The following is a 22,823-nucleotide window of genomic DNA, read 5'->3' on the forward strand; positions in this document are numbered from 1 at the left end:
CTAATCATTTAATATCCTGTTTAGTAACCCTCTATCTATACCCTTCAATCCCCTTTTCCTTCAGGCAGAAATTTTCTGCGGACCGGCATCGGTCCGTGGATTGACGGTTGAAGAACTGTGATTTAGGATGTTTTAATTTTTTTTTTTTTGCAGGTCCCACATTCATTTTTCAAAAATTAACACAGGAGCACTAACAACCTCCTATTTAGGAAGTTGTAAGTGCTTCCAATCCGTATTCAGTCTGTAATATTCAGTTATTACACGCTACTCAGAATGCTCTAGCTGGATAATGCTTCCATGCCCCTGGCAAGTCCTCTCCTGACAAATTAAAAAAATAAAAATAATAATGTATAATTAGCACACGTTATCAAGAAAATTACCGTATTTTCGCGGATATAACGCGCGCGTTATACGTGATTTTACGTACCGCGCATACCCCTCGCGTGTTATATGCCTGAGCGCGGTATACAAAAGTTTTTAAACATAGTTCCCACCCCGCCCGACGCCCGATTCACCCCCCCAGCAGGACCGCTCGCACCCCCACCCCGAACGACCGCTCGCACGCGCTCCCACCCGCACCCGCATCCACGATCGGAGCAAGAGGGAGCCCAAGCCCTCTTGCCCGGCCGACTCCCCGACGTCCGATACATCCCCCCCCCGGCAGGACCACTCGCACCCTCACCCCGAAGGACCGCCGACTCCCCAACAATATCGGGCCAGGAGGGAGCCCAAACCCTCCTGGCCACGGCGACCCCCTAACCCCACCCCGCACTACATTACGGGCAGGAGGGATCCCAGGCCCTCCTGCCCTCGACGCAACCCCCCTCCCCCCAACGACCGCCCCCCCCCAAGAACCTCCGCCCGTCCCCCAGCCGACCCGCGACCCCCCTGGCCGACCCACACGACACCCCCACCCGCCTTCCCCGTACTTTGTGTAGTTGGGCCAGAAGGGCGCCCAAACCCTCCTGGCCACGGCGACCCCCTAACCCCACCCCGCACTACATTACGGGCAGGAGGGATCCCAGGCCCTCCTGCCCTCGACGCAAACCCCCCTCCCTCCAACGACCGCCCCCCCCCAAGAACCTCCGACCGACCCGCGACCCCCCTGGCCGACCCCCCCACCCCCCTTCCCCGTACCTTTGGAAGTTGGCCGGACAGACGGGAGCCAAACCCGCCTGTCCGGCAGGCAGCCAACGAAGGAATGAGGCCGGATTGGCCCATCCGTCCTAAAGCTCCGCCTACTGGTGGGGCCTAAGGCGCGTGGGCCAATCAGAATAGGCCCTGGAGCCTTAGGTCCCACCTGGGGGCGCGGCCTGAGGCACATGGGCCAAACCCGACCATGTGTCTCAGGCCGCGCCCCCAGGTGGGACCTAAGGCTCCAGGGCCTATTCTGATTGGCCCACGCGCCTTAGGCCCCACCAGTAGGCGGAGCTTTAGGACGGATGGGCCAATCCGGCCTCATTCCTTCGTTGGCTGCCTGCCGGACAGGCGGGTTTGGCTCCCGTCTGTCCGGCCAACTTCCAAAGGTACGGGGAAGGGGGGTGGGGGGGTCGGCCAGGGGGGTCGCGGGTCGGTCGGAGGTTCTTGGGGGGGGGCGGTCGTTGGAGGGAGGGGGGTTTGCGTCGAGGGCAGGAGGGCCTGGGATCCCTCCTGCCCGTAATGTAGTGCGGGGTGGGGTTAGGGGGTCGCCGTGGCCAGGAGGGTTTGGGCTCCCTTCTGGCCCAACTACACAAAGTACGGGGAAGGCGGGTGGGGGTGTCGTGGGGGTCGGCCAGGGGGGTCGCGGGTCGGCTGGGGGACGGGCGGAGGTTCTTGGGGGGGGGCGGTCGTTGGGGGGAGGGGGTTTGCGTCGAGGGCAGGAGGGCCTGGGATCCCTCCTGCCCGTAATGTAGTGCGGGGTGGGGTTAGGGGGTCGCCGTGGCCAGGAGGATTTGGGCTCCCTCCTGGCCCAATATTGTCGGGGAGTCGGCGGTCCTTCGGGGTGGGGGTGCGAGTGGTCCTGCCGAGGGGGGAGAAGAATCGGACGTCGAGGGGGGGCATCAGGCTTTCAGGATGGGGACAGGACTTCAAGGGGGGACAGGCAGACCTTCAAGGGGGGACAGGCAGACCTTCAAGGGGGGACAGGACTTCAAGGGGGACAGGCACGGAGAGGCGGGGCAGTGCACCGAAAGTCAGGGCGGGTGAACGGTGAGTCGGGGCAACCAGAGGAGAGTCGGGGCAGTGCACCGAAAGTCAGGGTGAGTCGGGGCAACCAGATGAGAGTCGGGGAGGGCGAAAGGAGAGTCGGGGTGGCCAGAGGAGAGTCGGGGAGAGCGAAAGGAGAGTCGGGGTGGCCAGAGGAGAGTCGGGCAGCATGCGCGTTATATGCCTGAGCGCGGTATAGAAAAGTTTTTGTACATATCATCGTGATTTCTGCGCGCTATACCCCTGTGCGCGTTTTACAATGGTGCGCGTTATATCCGCGAAAATACGGTACTAAGCTTTTTTTTGTGCATTAACCCCTGGATTCTGTATACTGCAACCAAAGTTGCACATGCATATTTGTGTGCATTGCCAATTTGCACATGCAAGTTAATTGTTTAACATTGGCACTAATTACACACACAACTTTCTAAGTGAATTCTATAAAGTGGTTTGCATAAATTCTATGTGTGTAGATCTCAAAAGGAGACATGACCAGGTGAGGAGCATGGGTAGGTCATGGGCATTCCTAAAATGGTGCACTGTTGTAGAATAAAACTAAATCTGCACACAACTTAGGTGCTGGCATTTAGTTCTGGTTTTCATTGGCATAAATACTTGCACCTAACTGTTAGCTGCACGGATAGGTATTACACGTGATTCTATAAACTGCACCTAACTCTGGAGGTGGTTTAAAGAATCATGCTAAGCGCCAACCTTTACAGCACTGACTTTATAGGCGTCATATATAGCATTTACTCCTAACTGCGCATTGGAGATTAATGCCCATTGTGATTGAGATTAGGTACCTTAGTGAATAATGGTCATCTAAAAATAACTAACAATGCAATGCACCTTTTAAGAATATGTTTTTGCTGCTTCTCGAGGGCTGAAGTTCATGGCATTCCTTCAGTAGAATTCATAAGAAAGAAAACATATCATACAACATCCTTTCTTGATTTTATTTATTTGCTTGATATAAGGCTAATAACAAAATGTGTTAAAGTGATTCACAATAAAAATTATAAATCAACAATTATTATTAAACTAAATATACAATGTTACAAAAAAGATATAAAACTACAAAACAAACAATAGGTAATAAAAATTAAATCACAAAGCTCCTCAAACAGCATTCTATGATTAAATTCAAGGTTGTGAGCTACCCTTTAAAAAAATTACAAAAAGATCTAGTAAGATTTTAAGAAATGTATGTCGCAAGACAGTTTCAATGGCAAAAAGTGGTATGTCTGAATATCTCCTTAATGAATAACCTGTGAAGGGCTCTCTTCTGTTTTAAGAGCTCTAAGTATGTATACTATGAAAGTTTCTATTTGAGTTTTGTTTAGGTCAGAATTCTACTGAATGAAAATAAAAACAATTGTCATAAGAAGGTTCATTTCATTAAGGTTAAAAGTCATACTTTTCACAAAAAGGAAGAAAGATTTTTTTTTTTTTTGTTTAAAGCTGATGCAATAGCTATTGCAACACTACATAATTATGATTTGAAACTATTCTTCTTAGTTTTTCAGGTCTGTTGACAACTATACTCACACAAAAAAAGCATTTTTAAATCCAAATGAAGAAAATAAGAAGAGACATAAGCACTGGCAAGTTAGAAACAAAGCAAAATGTTCTAAGTTGAGGATTCCCTCATTATTAGAGATACAACAAACCATCAATACTCTGAATAGTAAGGGTTCCTCTGCTGAAGTCATTCCTTCTCATATTCTCAAGCGCTACTTTTCAATATTTGGCCCGCAAATACTCAATCTTATCAAAACTAGTCTTATTACTAGTACCGTTCCTAAACAAAGGAAAGAAGCAATTGTCTTTCCTATAATTAAAGACAACAAGGTCAGCGCAACAGAGATTTCTAACTACCGTCCTATTTCCAATATTCCATTTTTGGATAAACTTACAGAAAAAATTGTCTTCAACCAACTTTATGATTTTATTGAACAAACAACTGTCCTCCACCCTAATCAAACAGGTTTCCGTAAACACCATTCAACCGAATTATCCTTGATAGGGTTGACCACTAACATCATTTACCAACTAGATCATCACAAATCAGTCCTACTTATTTCATTGGATTTATCATCAGCCTTTGATACTATAGATCATCAACTGTTAATTCATAGGTTTTATGACAGGGATCTATGATCAATTTTTTTTAAGATCGTTACTCGAAAGTCCAGTTTAATGGTTCTTCCTCTGACACTTTCTCCATGACAGGGATCCCTCAAGGTTCCATCCTCTCCCCTATGCTGTTTAATATCTTCCTCGTTCCACTTATCACATTAGGGCAATCCATTGGGTTCTCTACCTTTGCCTACATGGATGATATTCAACTTACCCACCCTGTTGATCTGGACAACCCAGCAGATATCTCATCCATTAATTTGAAACTGGAACAAATCAGCCACTGGTTAAGCATAAATATACTAGCCCTCAACATCAGCAAAACCAAAGTTATGATTGTTCCAGTCAAGGAAGGCCTTACACTTCCCTGCCCCATAACAATAAAATCGGTTTCTGTTCAGATAGTTACATCTGTTAAACTTCTTGGTGTTACTTTCGACAGAACTCAGTAGTTAAGAAATGCTTCTACCGTCTTCGAATAATCAGATCTCTTGCCACTCTATTAGATCAATCATCATTAAATATCCTTATTCATTCACTCGTTATTTCATGCTTGGATTATAGCAATTCACTATACAAAGGAATCACTAAGAAAGAAATAAAACGTCTTCAAATCATTCAAAATACTGCCATAAAAATTATTTTAAAAGCATTTAAATACGATCATGTTACACCTCTTTTGATCAAAGGTCACTGGCTTCCTATAGATCATCGAATCACCTACAAAATAATGTTGCTGACTTACAAGACTAAAACTTCCGGCCAACCTGATTTTATTAACAGGATATTAATCCCCCATACCCCCCATCGTACATTGCATTCATCTAATCAAAAATTGCTATCCATCCCCTCTTTAAGACACAGTGGATAGAAGAAATTGAATGAGGAGAAAACATAGTAACATAGTAGTTGATGGCAGATAAAGATCCGAATGATCCATCCAGAGTGCCCAACCTGATTCAATTAAAATTTTTTTTTTCTTCTTAGCTATTTCTGGACAAGAATCCAAAGCTTTACCCAGAACTGTGCTTGGGTTCCAACTGCTGAAGTTTCCGTCAAAGCTCACTCCAGCCCATCTACACCCTCCCAGCCATTGAAGTCCTCCCCAGCCCATCCTCAACCAAAAGGCCATATACAGATACATACTGTACAAGTCTGCCTAGTACTGGCCTTAGTTCTTCAATATTTACTATTATTTTATGATTCTAGATCCTCTGTGTTCATCCCATGCTTCTTTGAACTCCGTCCGTTTTCTTCTCCACCATCTCTCTTGGGAGCACATTCCAGGCATCCACCACCCTCTCCGTAAATTAATTTCCTAACATTGCTCTTGAATCTACCACCCCTCAACCTCAAATTATGTTCTCTGGTTTTACCAAGGTAGAAGAAAAAATTCTAATTATTTATTTATTTATTTTGCTTTAGGATAAAGTGGTATATTAATTATGTTGATAAAAATTTATAAACAAAGCCCTGCCAGCTGAACATCTCTTTCTCTAGTTCAGCAGCCAGAACTTTGATTTATAAGGAAGGAATAAGCTAAATATTGCAGTACTGAGGCTTGTATGGATGCTGCGGGGACAGTAGTCACGGAGATGGGGACGGGGCGGGGACAGTGGTTGCGGGGACGGGGTGGTGACAGGGACGGTGGTCGTGGGGACGGGGCGGTGATGGGCATACATTTTTTCCCCGTGTCATTCTCTAGTTATAGAGGTCAGATAGGTTACTGTGAAAACTGTGAACTGCATATATAATTTACATATATTTGCTTGAGGAGAGAACTGTTGACTAAAAAGCTTCTTTGGATCTGTTTAGGACCTCTTTTTTAGAATTTGGGGAGTAGTAAGTGGGGGAGAGGCCTGGAAAACTGTTAAGTCAGGTAAAGTGCGCTATACTTATTGGGCGGGGTGGGGGGGTGAATCTTCTCACCCTAACTCAAAAGCGCTGCTTGAAGAGAGACTTCTGGCTGGTTTCTGCCTCTTAGTTTGAGACTGAACTCTGAGGACTTTCTTAGGAGATCAGACTCCACAGGTGACCCTTGAGGTTAATTCTCTCCCGCCCATCCCAAGGCAGAGCTTTTTTGGCTCTTCAACAAACCAGGAACAGGGCATTGCTTTGGTAGGATTTTTCTGCTCCTTCTTTTTTTCTTCCAGGCATAAGTACTTCTGCAACCACAATATGGCTGGGAAACATCATGCCAACAGCTCAGGTTTCAGCTTCTGTCTCTCTGCAGACAGAAAATGTTACCCAGGCAGAGGTAGTGATTCCATGTGCAAGCTGTCTTCAGCTTGAATCCCTCATGAAGGAAGTAAAGGAACTGAGAGAGGAAATGGCATGACTGAGAAGTATCCTTAAGAATGAGAGGTACATCGATGAAATGATTCATGAGGCGTCAAAGATTTCCAGCAGTTGGGAAGAAGAGGCCATGCTGAGGAAAGACAGCTGAACTCAAATTACGGAACCCTGCAAGATTGACACTGTGACTCCACCCGCCCTTGAACTGAAGAACCGGTATGCTGCCCAGAAAGTGGAAGAGATGAGAGCATCCCAGGGAGCGGAAGGACCAAAGCTTGAAATCCCTAAAATTGCTGAATCCATGACCACTAGGAGGCGTAAGGTAATGTTGGTTGGCGATTCCTTTCTGAGGGATACAGACACATCCATCTGCAGACCAGACATGATATACCGGGAGGTATGCAGTTTGCCTGGTGCCAAAATACAAGATGTTACGGAGAGATTGCCAAGACTCATCAAGCCTGATGCCTATTATCCGATGCTGCTCATTCACTTTGGCACTAATCATACTGCTAGGTACCCATGCCAATGTATCAAAAGTGACTTTGTGGCTCTGGCAGAGAAGGTGAAGCACTCAGTGCGCAGGTGGTATTCTCGTCCATCTTTCCTGTTGAGGGTAAGGGCCAGGTCAGAGAAGCACGCATCCTGGAGATCAATGCATGGCTACGTGGATGGTGTCATCAAGAGCATTTTGGCTTCCTGAACCATGGGATGATTTTTCAAGGGCTGCTGAGCAGGGATGGTATACATCTATCAAAGAAGGGAAGAATTGTCTTCAGCGGCAGGCTGGCTAATCTACTGAAGAAGGCTTTAAAATGAAGAGGGCTATAAAGTAGAAGTAATGGGGCAGGGTGATCAAAGCCCCCGGGTAAGTATAAGCCTTCAGGTAAATAAATCATTGAATACCTCTACACAGATGGGAAAAGGGGGCAATGTCTGGAATGCAGTATATACTAATACTTGAATTATGGGAAACAAGATACTGTACCAAGAAGCTGTGATGGAAGAAGATGAGTTGGATATAGTGGTGATCACAGAGATGTATTTCACGGAGAACCATGACTGGGATATAGTTATACTGGGCTATAATCTGTTCAGGAAAGACAGTGTAGAAAGAAAAGGAGGGGGCTTAGCATTATATGTTAAAGATCATATTAAGCCAAACAATTGCAGGATCTGCAGGGCAAGGAAGAGACATTGCGGATCAATTTGAAAAGAGGGAATAGTAATTTACATTGGTGTAATATATAGGCCTCCTTCACAGATGGAAGAAATGAACAGAGATTTAATAGTAGGCATTCAGAATATATCTGAAAAAGAGGAAGTTTTACTAATAAGTGAATTTAACATGCTGGATATTGATTAAGGTATCCCTTTTGCAGGGTCTTCTAGAAGTAGGGAAATCCTGGATTCTCTAAAAGGAAAATTGTTCCAGCTGTTGATAATGGAACACATGCGGCATGGGGTTATACTGGACTTAATGCTTACAAACTGGGAAAGTGTTTCTGATGTTACAGTGGGTGATCATCTGGCATCCAGTAATCACTGCATGATTAAGACTGATAAAGAGAAGGCTCATTCAAGGAATTGTCTGGATGGGAATGGCTGGAAGAAGTAGAAATGCAATAGGCAAAACTGAAAGGAGTTATTGTAGGTGTGATAGACTTTTTTGTGAGTAATCAGAAAAGCAAAGATACAAATGGAAGAAAAATAGCTGACATGGAAAAACGGGGCAACGACATTTTTTAGATATATCAGTGATAGGAAAAAGTGCAAAAGTGGCATTGTAAGACTCAAAAGTGAAGGGGAGAAATATGAAGAAGCTGATAAATATTTCTGTTCTGTGTTCACGGCTGACAAGCCGGGACTGGAACTGAAGAAGATACAGTGGTGCCTCGCATAACGAACGCCTCGCACAGCGAACGCTGCGCACAACGAACTTCATGTCTTGCTTCCTACAACGAACTTCGTTTCACACAACGAAGTCGCCCGAGCTGCATCCTTCCGCGCAGGCACTGCGCTTAACTGCCCTCTCTCCGCCTGGCTCCCTGTGCAGTGGCGGACCGTCGGCTCGCAGGGGCCCGGCGCCTACTGCTGATGCGTTGGGGGGGGCGGAGCTACTCTCGCCGCTTCCCCGATGCTAGAAAAAAAAAAAATGAACAGTTAAGTCCCAGTTTTTGCCGCTGAGACTCTGCCCTCTCTCACTGTAAAATTAGACTCTACTTAGTCTGTCTTTAAATTTAAAAAATGTGTGTTGTTTTAAAAAACAATTATGTTTTTAGATGTATCTAAATAAAAATAATAACAAAAAATTTATCTTTTTTTATGTCATCTTAGCATATTTTATGCTACAGAACGAATTATTTTTTTTAACATGTATTGTTATGGGAAAACGCGTTTCACATAACGAACTTTTCGCATAACAAACTTGCTCCTGGAACCAATTAAGTTCGTTGTGTGAGGCACCACTGTAGAGTAGTGGTAGACCCTGATCGATTTTCAGAGGGTTGTGTTCATGAGGAGCTTGCTAAATTAAAGGTAGACAAAGTGATGGGGCCAGATGGTGTACATCTGAGGGTGCTAAAGGAACTTAGGTAAGTTCTGGTAGCTTCGCTGACTGACCTTTCAATGCTTCTCTAGAGTTCAGAGGGGCCTCAGCTTGGTAGTCATTCTTACAAGCTGGCAGCTCTTCCCTGAAGCTTTCCCTCTGCTGTGATCCACTCTCTCCCTGACTCAACTTCCTATTTCTTCCTGGGTAGATCGCAGCAGAGGTAAAGCTTCGGGGCAGCGCCAGCAGCTTGTGAGAATGACTGCCCCGCTGGGGTCTCTCCAAACAAGTCTGGAAAGGGAGGGAGAGGGATAGAAGGGGAAGAGATGCCCGGACGGACCACACATTAGCCCTGGTCATGTGAGGTCCCCAAATTATTGGGGGTGCTCAGGCATCCACAGAGCTGGCACCTATGTTGCCAGGTACTTGTAATCTGGGTTGGCCACTATTGACAACAGGATACTGGGCTTGATGGACCTGCGGTCTGTCCCAGTAGGGCAACTCCTATGTTCTTATGGTATATAATAACCAATAAGAAAGTATCAGAGCATCCAAGTTACCCAGCTGCAGGGGGGAGATTGTAAGCCAGTCCTGTCTTTCTGATGCATTATGGGATTGGGCGCACTGATGTCAAAGGGACTACAAATCACACATTGCTTTGGGACATAAAGAAATCAGAAAGCATCTGCTTGCTGCACTTGACTGACTTGGCTTGGTTTAGACGTCCCTCCTCTCTTTGCTCTTCAGCCCACGCTAGAACCTATGTTTGTCTGCGCATCGCCCCTTCCCTTTGATCGTGTCTACGTGCTTGCAGCTCCGGGCACATCTGCCTCAACGATCTGGTGCATGAGTCTGCGCCTGCACTCTAGCTTCCTTCATGGCAGTGCAAGCATTTCCTCATGCGCAGACATGAGTGGAGGGAGTTCGGAGCAGAAGCTGCAGCTCGTCCGCGAGCGGATCTGCGCCTTCTCCTACTTCCCGTCACAAGGCATCTGCTTCCGGTGAATAGGACAGATGGTTGGTGCGGGTTTTGTTGCTTACTTTAGGCTTTGGACCCGCTCCACCTTCCCTTCATAGTCGATTTGCTTCATGTGTCCAAGTGACATAGAAACATAGAAATAGACGGCAGATAAGGGCCACGGCCCATCTAGTCTGCCCACCTTAATGACCCTCCCCTACCTTTCTCTGTGAAGAGAACCCACGTGACGATCCCATTTTGTCTTAAAATCGGGCACGCTGCTGGCCTCAATCACCTGAAGTGGAAGACCATTCTAGCGATCTACCACTCTCTCGGTGAAAAAGTACTTTCAGGTGTCACCGTGCAGCTTCCCTCCCCTGATTTTCCATGAATGCCCTCTTGTAGCCGTGGGACCTTTGAAAAAGAAGATATCTTCTTCCACCTTGATACGGCCCGTGAGATATTTGAACGTCTCGATCATGTCTCCCCTCTCTCTGCGTTCCTCGAGAGAGTATAGCCGCAACTTATCCAGCCGTTCCTCGTACGGGAGGTCCTTGAGTCCTGAGACCATCCGGGTGGCCATTCGCTGGACCGACTCCAGTCTCAGCACATCTTTGCGGTAATGAGGCCTCCAGAATTGTACACAGTATTCCAGATGGGGTCTCACCATGGATCTATACAATGGCATAATGACTTCAGGCTTATGAGTGACGAAACCCCTACGTATACACCCTATAATTTGTCTAGCCTTGTCTAGCCTTGTCTAGCCTGCTCCACTTGATTGGCAGTCTTCATGTCTTCACTGATGATCACCCCTAAGTCCCGTTCTGCTACAGTCCTTGCTAGGATCTCGCCATTAAGGGTGTAACTTTTGCATGGATTTTGGCTGCCAAGGTGCATGACTTTGCATTTTTTGGCATTGAAACCTAGTTGCCAGATCCTAGACCAGCGCTCCAATAGGAGTAGGTCGTGCGTCATATTGTCGGACATTGAGTTTTTGACCGTTGCACTCCTTTCTACTACATTGCATAGTTTGGTGTCATCTGCGAATAACGTTATTTTACCTCGAAGCCCTTCTGCCAAGTCTCTTATAAAGATATTGAACAGGATCGGGCCCAAGTCCGAGCCCTGCGGCACTCCACTGATCACCTCCGTCATTTCAGAGGGGGTGCCGTTCACCACCACCCGCTGAAGCCTGCCTCCAAGCCAGTTCTCAACCCATTTTGTCAAAGTGTCACCCAATCCTATAGAACTCATTTTGCTCAACAGCCTGCGGTGTGGTACGCTATCGAAAGCTTTGCTGAAGTCTAAGTATACGATATCCAGGGGCTCCCCAACATCCAGCTTCCTCGTCACCCAGTCAAAGAAGCTGATCAGGTTGGATTGGCAGGATCTCCCCATAGTAAATCCATGTTGACGGGGATCCCGTAGATTCTCCTCGTTCAGGATTGTATCCAATTGACGTTTGATTAGAGTTTCCATCAGCTTGCTCACTATTGATGTGAGACTCACCGGTCTATAGTTTGCAGTCTCCATTCTGCAACCTTTTTTGTGGAGTGGAATGACGTTAGCAGTTTTCCAGTCCAACGGGACTATACCCGTACTAAGGGAGAGATTGAAGAGCACGGATAGTGGTTCCGCCAAGACATCACTTAACTCCCTGAGCACCCTGGGGTGTAGGTTGTTTGGCCCCATCGCTTTGTTAACCTTGAGTTTAGACAGCTCACAGTAGACACTGCCTGGCGTAAACTTGAAGCTACTAAACGGGTCTACTGAACTATCCCTTGTCTGTAGCAGAGGGCCAGATCCCGGCTCCTCGCGGGTGAAGACCGAACAGAAGTATTCGTTTAAAAGTTTAGCCTTTTCCGAGTCCGCTTCTATATAGTTCCCGTCTGGTTTCCTAAGGCGTACTATCCCGCCTGTGTTTCTGTTTCTGTCGCTAATATACCTGAAGAAGGATTTATCGCCCTTCTTGATGTTCTTCGCTAACGTCTCCTCGTTTCGGAATTTGGCCTTTCTAACTGCTGTTTTGACGGCTCTTGCCTTGGCCAGGTAGTCTTCTCTCGAGTCCTGATTCCCTGATTGTTTGTAAGAAATGAACGCTCTTTTCTTCTCTTTTATGAGGCCCGAGATCTCCGCAGAGAACCACTGTGGCCTATTGTTCCTTCGCCGTTTACTTACTGATTTTATATATTGGTTGGTTGCCTCCTGTATGGTATCTTTCAGAGCTGACCACATTTCTTCTACGTTATCTGTTACCGCTTGGTTTTGTAGCGCTTGATGGATGAATTCTCCCATGCCCTCGAAGTTGGCATCCTTGAAGCTTAGGACCTTGGTCAATGTGTTAGATTTGGTTTGTTCATCAATTGATCTCCTCTAATTCTTTTGTCCCCTTTGATATTTTCCGTTCCACATACTCACTCCCATCCTCTGTACGATCACAATGGCTTATGCTTACTGGAATATTAGATAATATACATATACGCCCTGATTTTATGACCTCTATTCATACTGTTCGTCATTGGTCTACTCTGGCTTTACTGAAGGGTAAGGCAATATCTCTTTTTTATGGTATACTAAGAGATCACTTCTTCACTTTTTCAACTCAATCTATGAACCATTGGGACTCTATTTTGAAAACCACGCTTTCTGAAATAGATTGGGAACTCTTCTGGTCTTCCACAAATCGTCCTCTTTTATCATCCAGAGTTTCACAATCAATGTACTTTGTTATGTGGAATGCAGTATGGACTCCATATCGTAAATGGAAAGCGAATCTACAACAAGACTCTACCTGTTGGAACTGTCTGAAAGCACCCGGAACTCTCGATCACATGCTTTTCCACTGCAATATGGTTCACTCCTTTTGGCTTCGTATTTGGGATACCATAAAATCTATCACTAAATGTTCAGAAGTGATCTCCATGGACATTATAATTCTTCGTTCTCAACACCCATGTTTTGCACAATCAAATTGCCCGCCTAAACTCATTGACACCATGTTCGTGACAGCTCTAATGCATATTCTGAAAAACTGGAAATCATCCTCATTGCTAGACTACACTTTTTGGTGGAACTCTTTAAGTATGTACCACAAATTTGAATCTTATGCATATGAGAAGAAATTGTTTTCTCGATCTTCCACAAACTTGACACGAAACAAATCACCTTGGCCATTCTTAGATTCATATGTTCGTTCTGCTCTATAGACACTTCTGCCTCTCTCTTTCTCTCTCTCTATCTCTCTCTATTTCTCATTCTCTCTCTCTTCCTTTATCTTTCTCTCTCTTTCTCTTATCCCTCCTGCTTCTCTGTCTTCTTCTGTTCCTTTTCTAAGCAGTTCCAGATACTCTGGATCCTTTTCATTAATCTAGTTTTATTCAAATGATTGTAGATACGAATATTTGATACATGATTTTTATTATGATTCTATATGTTTGAACTGCCTTCTGTTTATAATTCCTATAATATTCAATAAAATCATTGAACTAAAAAAAAAAAAAAAAGATTTGGCGAACCCCTTTTTGAGATTGAACCATACCATATTGTGGTCACTGGAGGCCAACGCTTCGCCCACTGAGACCTCTGTGACACTTTCGCCATTGGTAAGTAACAGGTCCAGTATTGCCTGCTCCCTTGTTGGCTCCAGTACCAGTTGTTTCAGTCTTGCTCCCTTCATAGAGTTCAATAGCCTCCTGCTGCTGCTGGATGCAGAGGAAAGTGTGTTCCAATCCACACCAGGCATATTGAAGTCACCTAACAGTACTGTATCCCCACGCAAGGTGATATTCTCTATGTCTCCGATCAATTCCCTATCCAGGTCTTCCTGTTGTCTTGGGGGTCTGTATATTACGCCAAGATACAGGCATTTGACTTTCCCCCTGGCCAAATTTACCCAAAGGGATTCCCCTGTGTACCTGACATCTGCAATTCTGGTGACTTTAATGTCATCTTTAGTATATAGTGCTACACCTCCTCCCATTTTGTCCTCCCTGTCACGGCGAAGTAAATTGTAGCCGGGTATGACCATGTCCCATCCGTGGGAGTCCGTGAGCCAGGTCTCAGATATCGCCACCACATCCAGGTCAGCGTTCCTCATTTCAGTCTCTAATTCTAGGATCTTGTTGCCCAAACTGTGGGCGTTGACGTACATGGCTTTCCATGTCGCATGTTCGCTTTTAGTGCTAGTTTTAATGTGAGCATCTACCCCAGACACAGAAATGTGTGTACCCTGTGGGGGAATTCTCGCCTGAGCTATTTGGACTCTTTTGGTACAATTTGCAAGGTGTGTACCCTCCCTAGACCCCAAATCACAACATGTACCCACCCCAGACTCGGAAATGTGTGTACTCGCCCCAGTCCTGGACCCAGAATTTCGGTGTCCACTTACCCCAGTCTCCAAAAAGTGTTGGCAGCCTAGCTCGCCAGGTGGGTTGATTGAGCCTGTACCCTCCCCCAACTTACCTAGTTTAAAGCCCTGTGAAGTAGGCGGGCTAGTCGGTGTCCAAGGACGTTCTTCCCTCTTCTGGTCAGGTGTAGCCCGTCTGAACCTTGTAGTCCTTGTAGCGCCTCTCCATGGTGCAGAAACCCGAAGTTCATCTCCTTGCACCATCCTCGCAGCCAGTCATTAGCCCTCTGGATGCGCTCATCCCTGGCTCTACCTTTACCCCTCACTGGGAGGATCGAGGAGAAGACCACCTGTGCTTCCATCCTCCTCAGCTTCTCACCCAGGGCTCTAAACTCTTCTTGTACGCTCTCCTGGGTGTTCCTTGCAGTGTCATTTGTTCCAACATGGATGAGAAGCATAGGGAAGTGGTCCTGGGGCTTGATGAGTCTGTCCAGGCAAGCGGTTACATCCCGAATCTTGGCCCCCGGCAAACAGCAAACCTCTCTTGATTGTATGTCTGATCTGCAGATTTGTCCCTCGGTGCCCCTCAGTTGCGAATCCCCGATCACTACCACTCTGCGCTTCTTAGGGGTGGGTCGACCTGTTGTCTCCGGAACTGGGGCCTTCTGCTGAACAACTCCCTGTACCTCGTTGTCAGATACTTCCTGTAGTAGCTGGAATCTGTTCCTCAAGGTGATTTGCGGGGTCGATGTAGAACAGCCCTGTATGTGAGAGAAAGAAACAGAAGATGAGGAAGGTCTTCTGTGTTTTCCTGTGGAGGAAGTTACCAGCTGCCAGGAGTCACCGTCTCCAGTCTCCTCCTGTATTCCGGTGGTTGGTCTCAAGGTAGCAGGATTGGTTGCTGGCTTGGTTGCTTTGGGTGTCGTGGGTATGGGTTCCTGATTGGTGATCTGGGACAGCTCTTGGATGACTCCGTCGATGAAGGTCTCGTCGTCACGAATGCTTCGTAGGCGCTAGACCTCTTCTCTCAGGTTCCTTAGCTCCAGCAAAAGGCTGTCATCTAGCTGCTCCGTTGCTTCCGTCTGTGTGGAGACTGTAGACAACTTTGTGGGGGGGGGGGGATGGCCTCGGTCTGTACAGAGACCTCTGCACTTCGTCCTCGTTTCCCCTCTGTCTGTACGAGTACCGTAGCCACCCCCTGGATACCCTCGGTGACTGGACAGCCTGGCTTGATTGAACTCTTGTTGCTTCTGGTCCTTCCTGCCATAATAAAAAAAAGATGTTTTTATAATTAATTATAAATATTTTTTATTTATTTATTTTTTTAATTTTCTGTTAGGATAGGGGTTGATAGTTTTATGTTAGATAGTGTAGAGGTTTGAGGGATAGAGGTAGTCAGTTAGTTATTGGTCAGATAGTGTTAAAGTTTGAGGGATAGAGGTAGACAGTTAATTGTTTGTTAAGGCTGCCTGTTTACCAGTGGGCTAGAAGGGGCTGCCTGATTGAAAGGTATGAGGATAGAGTGGTCTGCCTGGTTAAATGCTTGAGGATAGAGTGACTGGTGAGGTCTGCCTGGTTAGTGTGAAAGTTTTAGGTGCTTGCTGGTTAGGTAGAAAGTTAAAGGATTTGGTAGAAGTTGGAAGTTAGACTGAGGTTAATTGGTTAATTAGCTACTTGTAGCGAGCTGAAGCTGTGAAAGGCAACCTCTCTACCACTATATAGCACTGAAACACAGTCTCCTGCCTTAGAGACAGAAACTGTCCAACAGCTGGAGCGGTAGCTTTACGTTAATAGCACAGGGAGGAGGGTTGGGCCCCGAATCGGAGAGACCGATTTATTTGAAATACGAATCGATTTGAATCGATTCACCTGAAGTGAATCAGTGAATTGATTCAAATTGGAAATCGGGCAGCACTAATCTCTACCATTTTGCCCTGCACCAACATTAGACTATCTGGTCTATAATTTCCCAGATCACTTCTGGAACCCTTTTCAAAACTGGTGTTACACTGGCCATCCTCCAATCTCTGCAAGTTCCTTTTTCAATTGTGTCAGTATTCTGGAGTGTATACCATCTTCTCCAGGTGATTTGCTACTCTTCAGTTTGTCAAATAGCCCAATTACATCTTCCAGTGCTGCAGAGATTTGTTTCAGTTTCTCTGATTCATCAATATTGAATATCATTTCTGGCACTGATATCTCCTCAACATCTTCCTCGGTGAAGACTAAAGCAAAGAATTCATTTAATCTCTCCACTATGGCTTTGTCTTCGCTGTGTGTGCCCCTTTCTCCCCTCAGTCATCTAGCACAGTGTTCTTCAACCTTTTTACACCTATGGATCGGCGGAAATAAAATAATTATTTTGTGGACCAGAAAACTACTAGGACTGAAATTTAAAACCCCCGTTTCCACCCCGTCTCCATGAGCTCGGTCCCCGCAAATCATCTGATCCCTTCCGCACAAGCTTCAATTATGATTTTATATTGAATGTATTTTATTAAAGTATAAAAAGAAACAATATTCTGTACAATTGTCATTTTATAAATACAAATAATACAGAGCAAGAATCAACAAAACCCCTGTCTCCCCTCCCTTTCACATATATCCCCTCTACTATCAGGAAAACTGAATAAGCCAAATTATTCCAGAATGCTACACAGAAATATCATGCTAACCGAATACTGCAGTCTCACATGACAGGAATAGTGTTAGGGGAGTGCAACTAGGGCAACTGCCCCATGGCCAGAGAGAGCCCTAAGCCAGCTGGAAGCTAAAGATGCACTGCCTGGGCTTTGCAGTCTCCAGTTATGTCTAACACCAGCTCTAGCAGGATATATATTTCAAATCTGATATGTTCTAATCACAAAATAGAAATACAGTCAAACCTCGGTTTGCGAGTAACCCGGTCTGCAAGTGTTTTGCAAGACGAGCAAAACATTCTCACAAAACTTGTCTCATAAACCGAGTGTTGACTCGATTTACGAGCACCCCCCCCCCCCCCCGATAACCGGCATCGCTCCTCCCCGCTCGAACCGGCACCCCCCTCCCCCGCCTGAACAACTTGAACTTACCCCTCGTCTGGCACAGGCACACATCCCACAGGACGTGCCGGTGCTGCTAGAAGATCTTCCTGCCTCTGCTGGGCCTTGAGCATGCATCTGCGCATGCTCAAGGCCGACAGAGGCAGGAAGAACTTCTAGTGGCACCGGCATGTCCTGTGGGCTGCGTACCGGTGCCAGATGGGGGGGTAAGTTCAAGTTAGGGTGGGGGGTGCCGGTTCGCGCAGGGGGGGAGCCTTTGCGAGCGGAAGGGGAGCAGCGCCGCTGGCCTTGGTGGAGGGGGAACGTATCAAAGCGAGTTTCCATTATTTCCTATGGGGCAACTCGCTTTGATATACGAGTATATTGGTTTACGAGCATGCTTCTGGAACGAATTATGCTCGTAAACCAGGGATCTCAAAGTCCCTCCTTGAGGGCCGTAATCCAGTCGGGTTTTCAGGATTTCCCCAATGAATATGCATTGAAAGCAGTGCATGCACATAGACCTCATGCATATTCATTGGGGAAATCCTGAAAACCCGACTGGATTGCGGCCCTCAAGGAGGGACTTTGAGACCCCTGTCGTAAACCAAGGTTCCACTGGAAAACTATTTTTTCTACCTTTTGTCATCGCTGGTTTCTGCTGTCATTTTCTTTTCACTCTCTTCCTTCCAGCGTCTGCCCTCTCTGTCTCTTCAATCCAGCATCTGCCCCTTCCATCCACTGTCTGTCCTCTCCCCCTTCCATATGGTATCTGTCTTCTTTCTATGCCCCTCTCCCCTTTCCATCCAGCCTGTGCCCCCTCTCTCCTTTTTGCATGATTCATTCAAGCTTCACTGTTCTCTTCATTTTTATCTCTCCTACACCAGATCTAGCATCGTTGTCCCTCTCTGCTAACTCCTTGCCATCACCAATCTCTCTACTTTCTCATGCCTGTCTCTCCCCTTCCCCTCCTCTAATCTCCCTGCCAGCTGTTTCCTTCCTTTTTTCCTTCTCCCTTCTGTCCTCCTCCTGTCCAGCAGTAATTCTCTTCCCTTCTTCCCCTCCCAACAGCATCTCTCCTTCTCCTTCCCTCCAGGTCCAGTAGCAGCTGTCCCTTTTTTTCCTTTGTCCAGCAGCTTCCCAGACTCCTTTCCCTCCTCCCCTCCCAGCAGCATCTCTCCTTATCCCTCTCTCCAGGTCCAGTAGCAGCTGTCCCTTTTTTTCCCCTTGTCCAGCAGCTTCCCATACTCCTTTCCCTCTTCCCTTTCCAGCAGCATCTCTCCTTCTCGTTCCTTCCAGGTCCAGTAGCAGCTGTCCCTTTTTTTTTTTTTTTTGCCTTGCAGTTTACCAGCCTCCAACAGTGGCTTTCTCTCCTCCCAGCAGCTCTCCTTACTTGCCAGCGCAATGATTCACTAAGGCAGCCTCGGTTCCTTTGGGTCGCGCAGCCTCTGAGGAAAGAGGAAGTTACATCATCAGAGGCTCAGCAAAAGCCCCAAGGCTGCCTTCTTGAATCTCTGCGCTGGTAAGTAAGGAGAGCTGCTGAGAGGGGAGAAAGCCACTGTCAGAGGCTCCCCATGATCTCTCCGGCCCTGCACAGACCAGCTGGAAATGACATCTCGTTGATCTCGCTGGCCCTGCGCGGACTGTCAGGAAATTGAAGTTCATCAATCTCGTTGGCCCTGCGTAGACCGGCAGAAATTTCCTGCGGACCGGCACCGGTCCACAGACCGGCAGTTGAAGAACAGTGATCTAGCAGTCTAACTAATTTGTTTCCTCACGTCTTGCTTTTAATATATCTAAAAAATGGTTTTACTATATGTTTTTTGCCTCCAGTGCAATGTTTTTTTCAAAGTCTCTTTGCCTTTCTTATCAGCGCATTGCATTTGATTTGCCATTACTTTTGCTGTTTCCTATTATTTTCAGTCAAATTCTTCTTCCTTTTTTTAATATATAGAATATATCTGATCTGTGCATCCAGGATGGTATTTTTGAAACCATTCATGCCTGATGAAAATTTTTGACCTTTTGCAACTGCTTCTCTAAATTTCTTTTATACCATTCTCTTCATGTTATCATAGAAGGGCATAATCGAAAGGAACGTCTAAGTCCGTTTTTGTTCAAGTCTCAAGTCGTCCAAAGTAAAAAATAGCTTAGGACACATTTTCGAAAAATACGTCCAAATTTTTTTTCATTTCGAAAATCATGTAACTATGCGTCCTGCTGATCTGATCGTCCAAACCGCTAAATCATCCATCTTTATACCACATTTTCGTCCAACTTTTGATCCAAGTCAAAAACGCCTAGAACAAGCTCTGTTGGGCATGGGAGGGGGCTGCAAAGTGATGGACTGAACACCCAGATATGGCACCTAAATAGTGAGATACCTCACAGGGCACTGCTATGAACTTCACAAAAAGGGTGCCATGTCATCATCTCACTACAGCTCCATTATAGGTCATGGTGAGCCCCCCAAACCACCTCCAGAACCCCCTAGACCCACTTATCTACCACCCCAATAGCCCTTATGGCTGCAGAAGCCACTTATATGCCAGTACAAAAGGGTTTTGGGGGTGTACAGGGGAGTGTACATGTTTCAGTATCAATGCAGTGATTACAGGGGCTTATGGGCATGGGGCCTCCTCTCCATGGGTCTCTAACCCACCCTCAAGACGGCTTAAGATGCCTCTGTGCAGGTCAACTAGGCTTTCCTATGCCGGGCTGCCAGGTGATGATGGTCTGGAGGCTGAATTTTAAATGTGTAATTATGATTTTTATGGGGTTGGGGGGGTCGGTGATCACTGGGGTATTGTGTGGGGGGGTCTGTATTATGTGTTTGTGCTTATCTGGTGACTTTAGGTGGGTTTTTGTGACTTAGACCATATTTTAAATGGTCTAAGTCACAACGTCCAAGTTCCGTCGATCCTGTTCTGTATAACTTTTGGTTATGCAGTACGACTAAGTCTAAGCCGGCCCACGTCCTGCCCACAGCCAACTCCCGCCCTCGACACTCCTCCTGAAATTCCCCGTTTAGCTATGGTTGTTCAGCAGCACTATAAAGGCCTAGGTCGTTTAGAAATGCGTCTAAAACCTGTTTTTATTATCGGCACTTGGATGTATTTTGACAATGTTCGTCCAAGTACCGACTTAGGCTGCTTTTTGGACGTTTTTGACTTTCGATTATGAGCCCCACAGTCTCCTTTTTTAAAAGTTAAATACTATTGTACTGAATTTCCTGTGTGCACGTCAGACATTATATCACATCTGTATCATATTATGATCATTGTTATCAAGTGGCCCCAGCTAAATGTCAGGACCTCCAGGTGGTCAGAATTTGATATGATACAAGACTTATTACTTATTATTTATGTAATATTGCTAGCATATATTCATGGAATGAGATATGTATGATGTAATTTTCATTTGGATGAACAGTTCTCAACATGCCACAGTATAAAGATAGCTTTGAACTTTATGCCTGCTATGCATGCTTGCCTTGGGAATCTCTTTGCTGAATGTAGGTAAAAACATATTGTTCCACAATCTACATGTTTTTACCAACCTAGGGTGTGCAATTTTCTAATATTCTGTTGAAATTGGAGGATAGAAATCTAGGAATATACACACATTAAATAATATTGACAATCTAAACCAATCAGAAAATTCAGAAAACGATAAATTATTAAGGAACCGTTACCACAGGAAATGAAATGCTTGACCATTTCAATTGCTCCAACCTTTTCATTTTGTTCATTGTTTTTTCTTATTTACAGCCATTGCTGATGTTGTTGATAAAACCATGAATGAATGCAGAAGATTAATAATAATTTTAGCAGGAATAAATTCAAGAGATAACTTCTTTGAAAATGTATTTGAGCAGCAAATAGCATTATATGACGCCCTTGTCAGCAATAAAGTCAAAGCTATCCTGATAGAATTGGAAAAGACAATGGACTATAAAAATATGCCAGAATCTATTAAATACATCAAACAGAAGCAAGGAGTCATCAGATGGAAAGGAAATTTCACCGATAGTTCTCTTCTACCATATACAAGATTCTGGAAAAATGTGAGGTATCGGATGCCACCAGCGAAGGGTTTGTCTACACAAACATTGCTTTCCAATTCAATACCGCCAAGTGAATCCCACACTATAAAGGATGCTTAAAGTTTTTATAATTCATGTCTACTGAAGATTATTTTTAATGTGTTTTAATTCATGTTACTACCTTGTTTATATTCATAAGGTTACCCTTTTAATCGAACTGTATTCATGAATCCCAAAAGACTTTGCTTCCATCACACAATGCAAAGAAGTTTATTGGGTGCCCAAACACTACAGATTTTGAAGCTGCTTTCTGTGGCACTGTGAAAATTGTACTGTTAATACGGTAATAGTCTGAGATGTATATACATTGCACACAATATACAGTTGTTTTTTTAATATTAAAACTATTTTTGAAAGAAAAATCTTTCATATGTATGTAGCTTTTTAAGTAAAACTTTTGCACTTTTAAATAAAAATGCCTCACTGCAATGAATTTCATAAATATTGAATTTGAAGAGAACAGTTTCTCAACAAAATGTATCGGGGCACTTATGTGAAGCCCGATTTTGCAAAAGGTGTCTTGGTGGGAATTGGGATGTCTAAGTTCATATTCACATTTTACAGAATATTTTACAAAATGCTCTACTGATTTTGGAGCCTTTTGTGAAATACATATAAGGATATAGGGGAATTCACATTACCATATATTCTCTAATATAAACTCATCAGAATATAAATCGGGGGATGTTTATGGTTATTTAAGATTTGATATACCTCTCCTGCATTTTACTGACCTGAGCGGTTTATAATGTATCAAACAAAAATGAAATTATGTAATTGAGAGAAACTACCCTATCTGTCCCGAAGGCTCAAAATCTAGCTAAAGTACCTGATAAACTAAAAATATGTAATAACAATATATAATACATTTCCAAGATCAAAAATCAAATAAATAGAAAATAGAAATAATGAAATAAGATTTAAAAAAATTTAAAAATAAAATTAATTTAATTTAAGAGATAGAAAAGCCTCTGAAGCAGCCTGATAGCAAACAGTCATATTTTAGTGGACTTTAGTTATATGGAATTCCAAGATGACTTTAGGCAGAAATTTGGAACGAGTTCAAAGGATTACTCTGTCATGGTAGAATCTTGTATATAGTGGATCCAATACTAGTTCTTGGAGTTTACAGACCCAGCTTGCATACATGAGGGCTATGAGAAAAATCATTTTCCAAATATGAAGTCTCCTGAGCCACTCACAACTTGCTCTCTCAAACTTCT

At 45.0% G+C, this 22,823-nt stretch overlaps 1 protein-coding gene across 8 annotated transcripts in view; it reads left to right on the forward strand.

The window, feature by feature from the left end:
* LOC117362265 (interleukin-1 receptor type 1-like) overlaps positions 1 to 22,029 on the forward strand; it is a 104,494-nt gene extending 82,465 nt beyond the window's left edge. For all 8 annotated transcript variants that reach the window (XM_033948403.1, XM_033948405.1, XM_033948409.1 and 5 more), the window contains one exon: positions 21,266 to 22,029. In XM_033948403.1, the coding sequence (XP_033804294.1) occupies positions 21,266 to 21,660 (395 nt within the window). In that variant the 3' untranslated portion in view covers positions 21,661 to 22,029. The remainder of the gene's footprint in view (positions 1 to 21,265) is intronic.
* Positions 22,030 to 22,823: the final 794 nt, after the last annotated feature.

The sequence above is a fragment of the Geotrypetes seraphini genome, chromosome 6, assembly GCF_902459505.1.
Source record: "Geotrypetes seraphini chromosome 6, aGeoSer1.1, whole genome shotgun sequence".
NCBI classification, from domain to species: domain Eukaryota; kingdom Metazoa; phylum Chordata; class Amphibia; order Gymnophiona; family Dermophiidae; genus Geotrypetes; species Geotrypetes seraphini.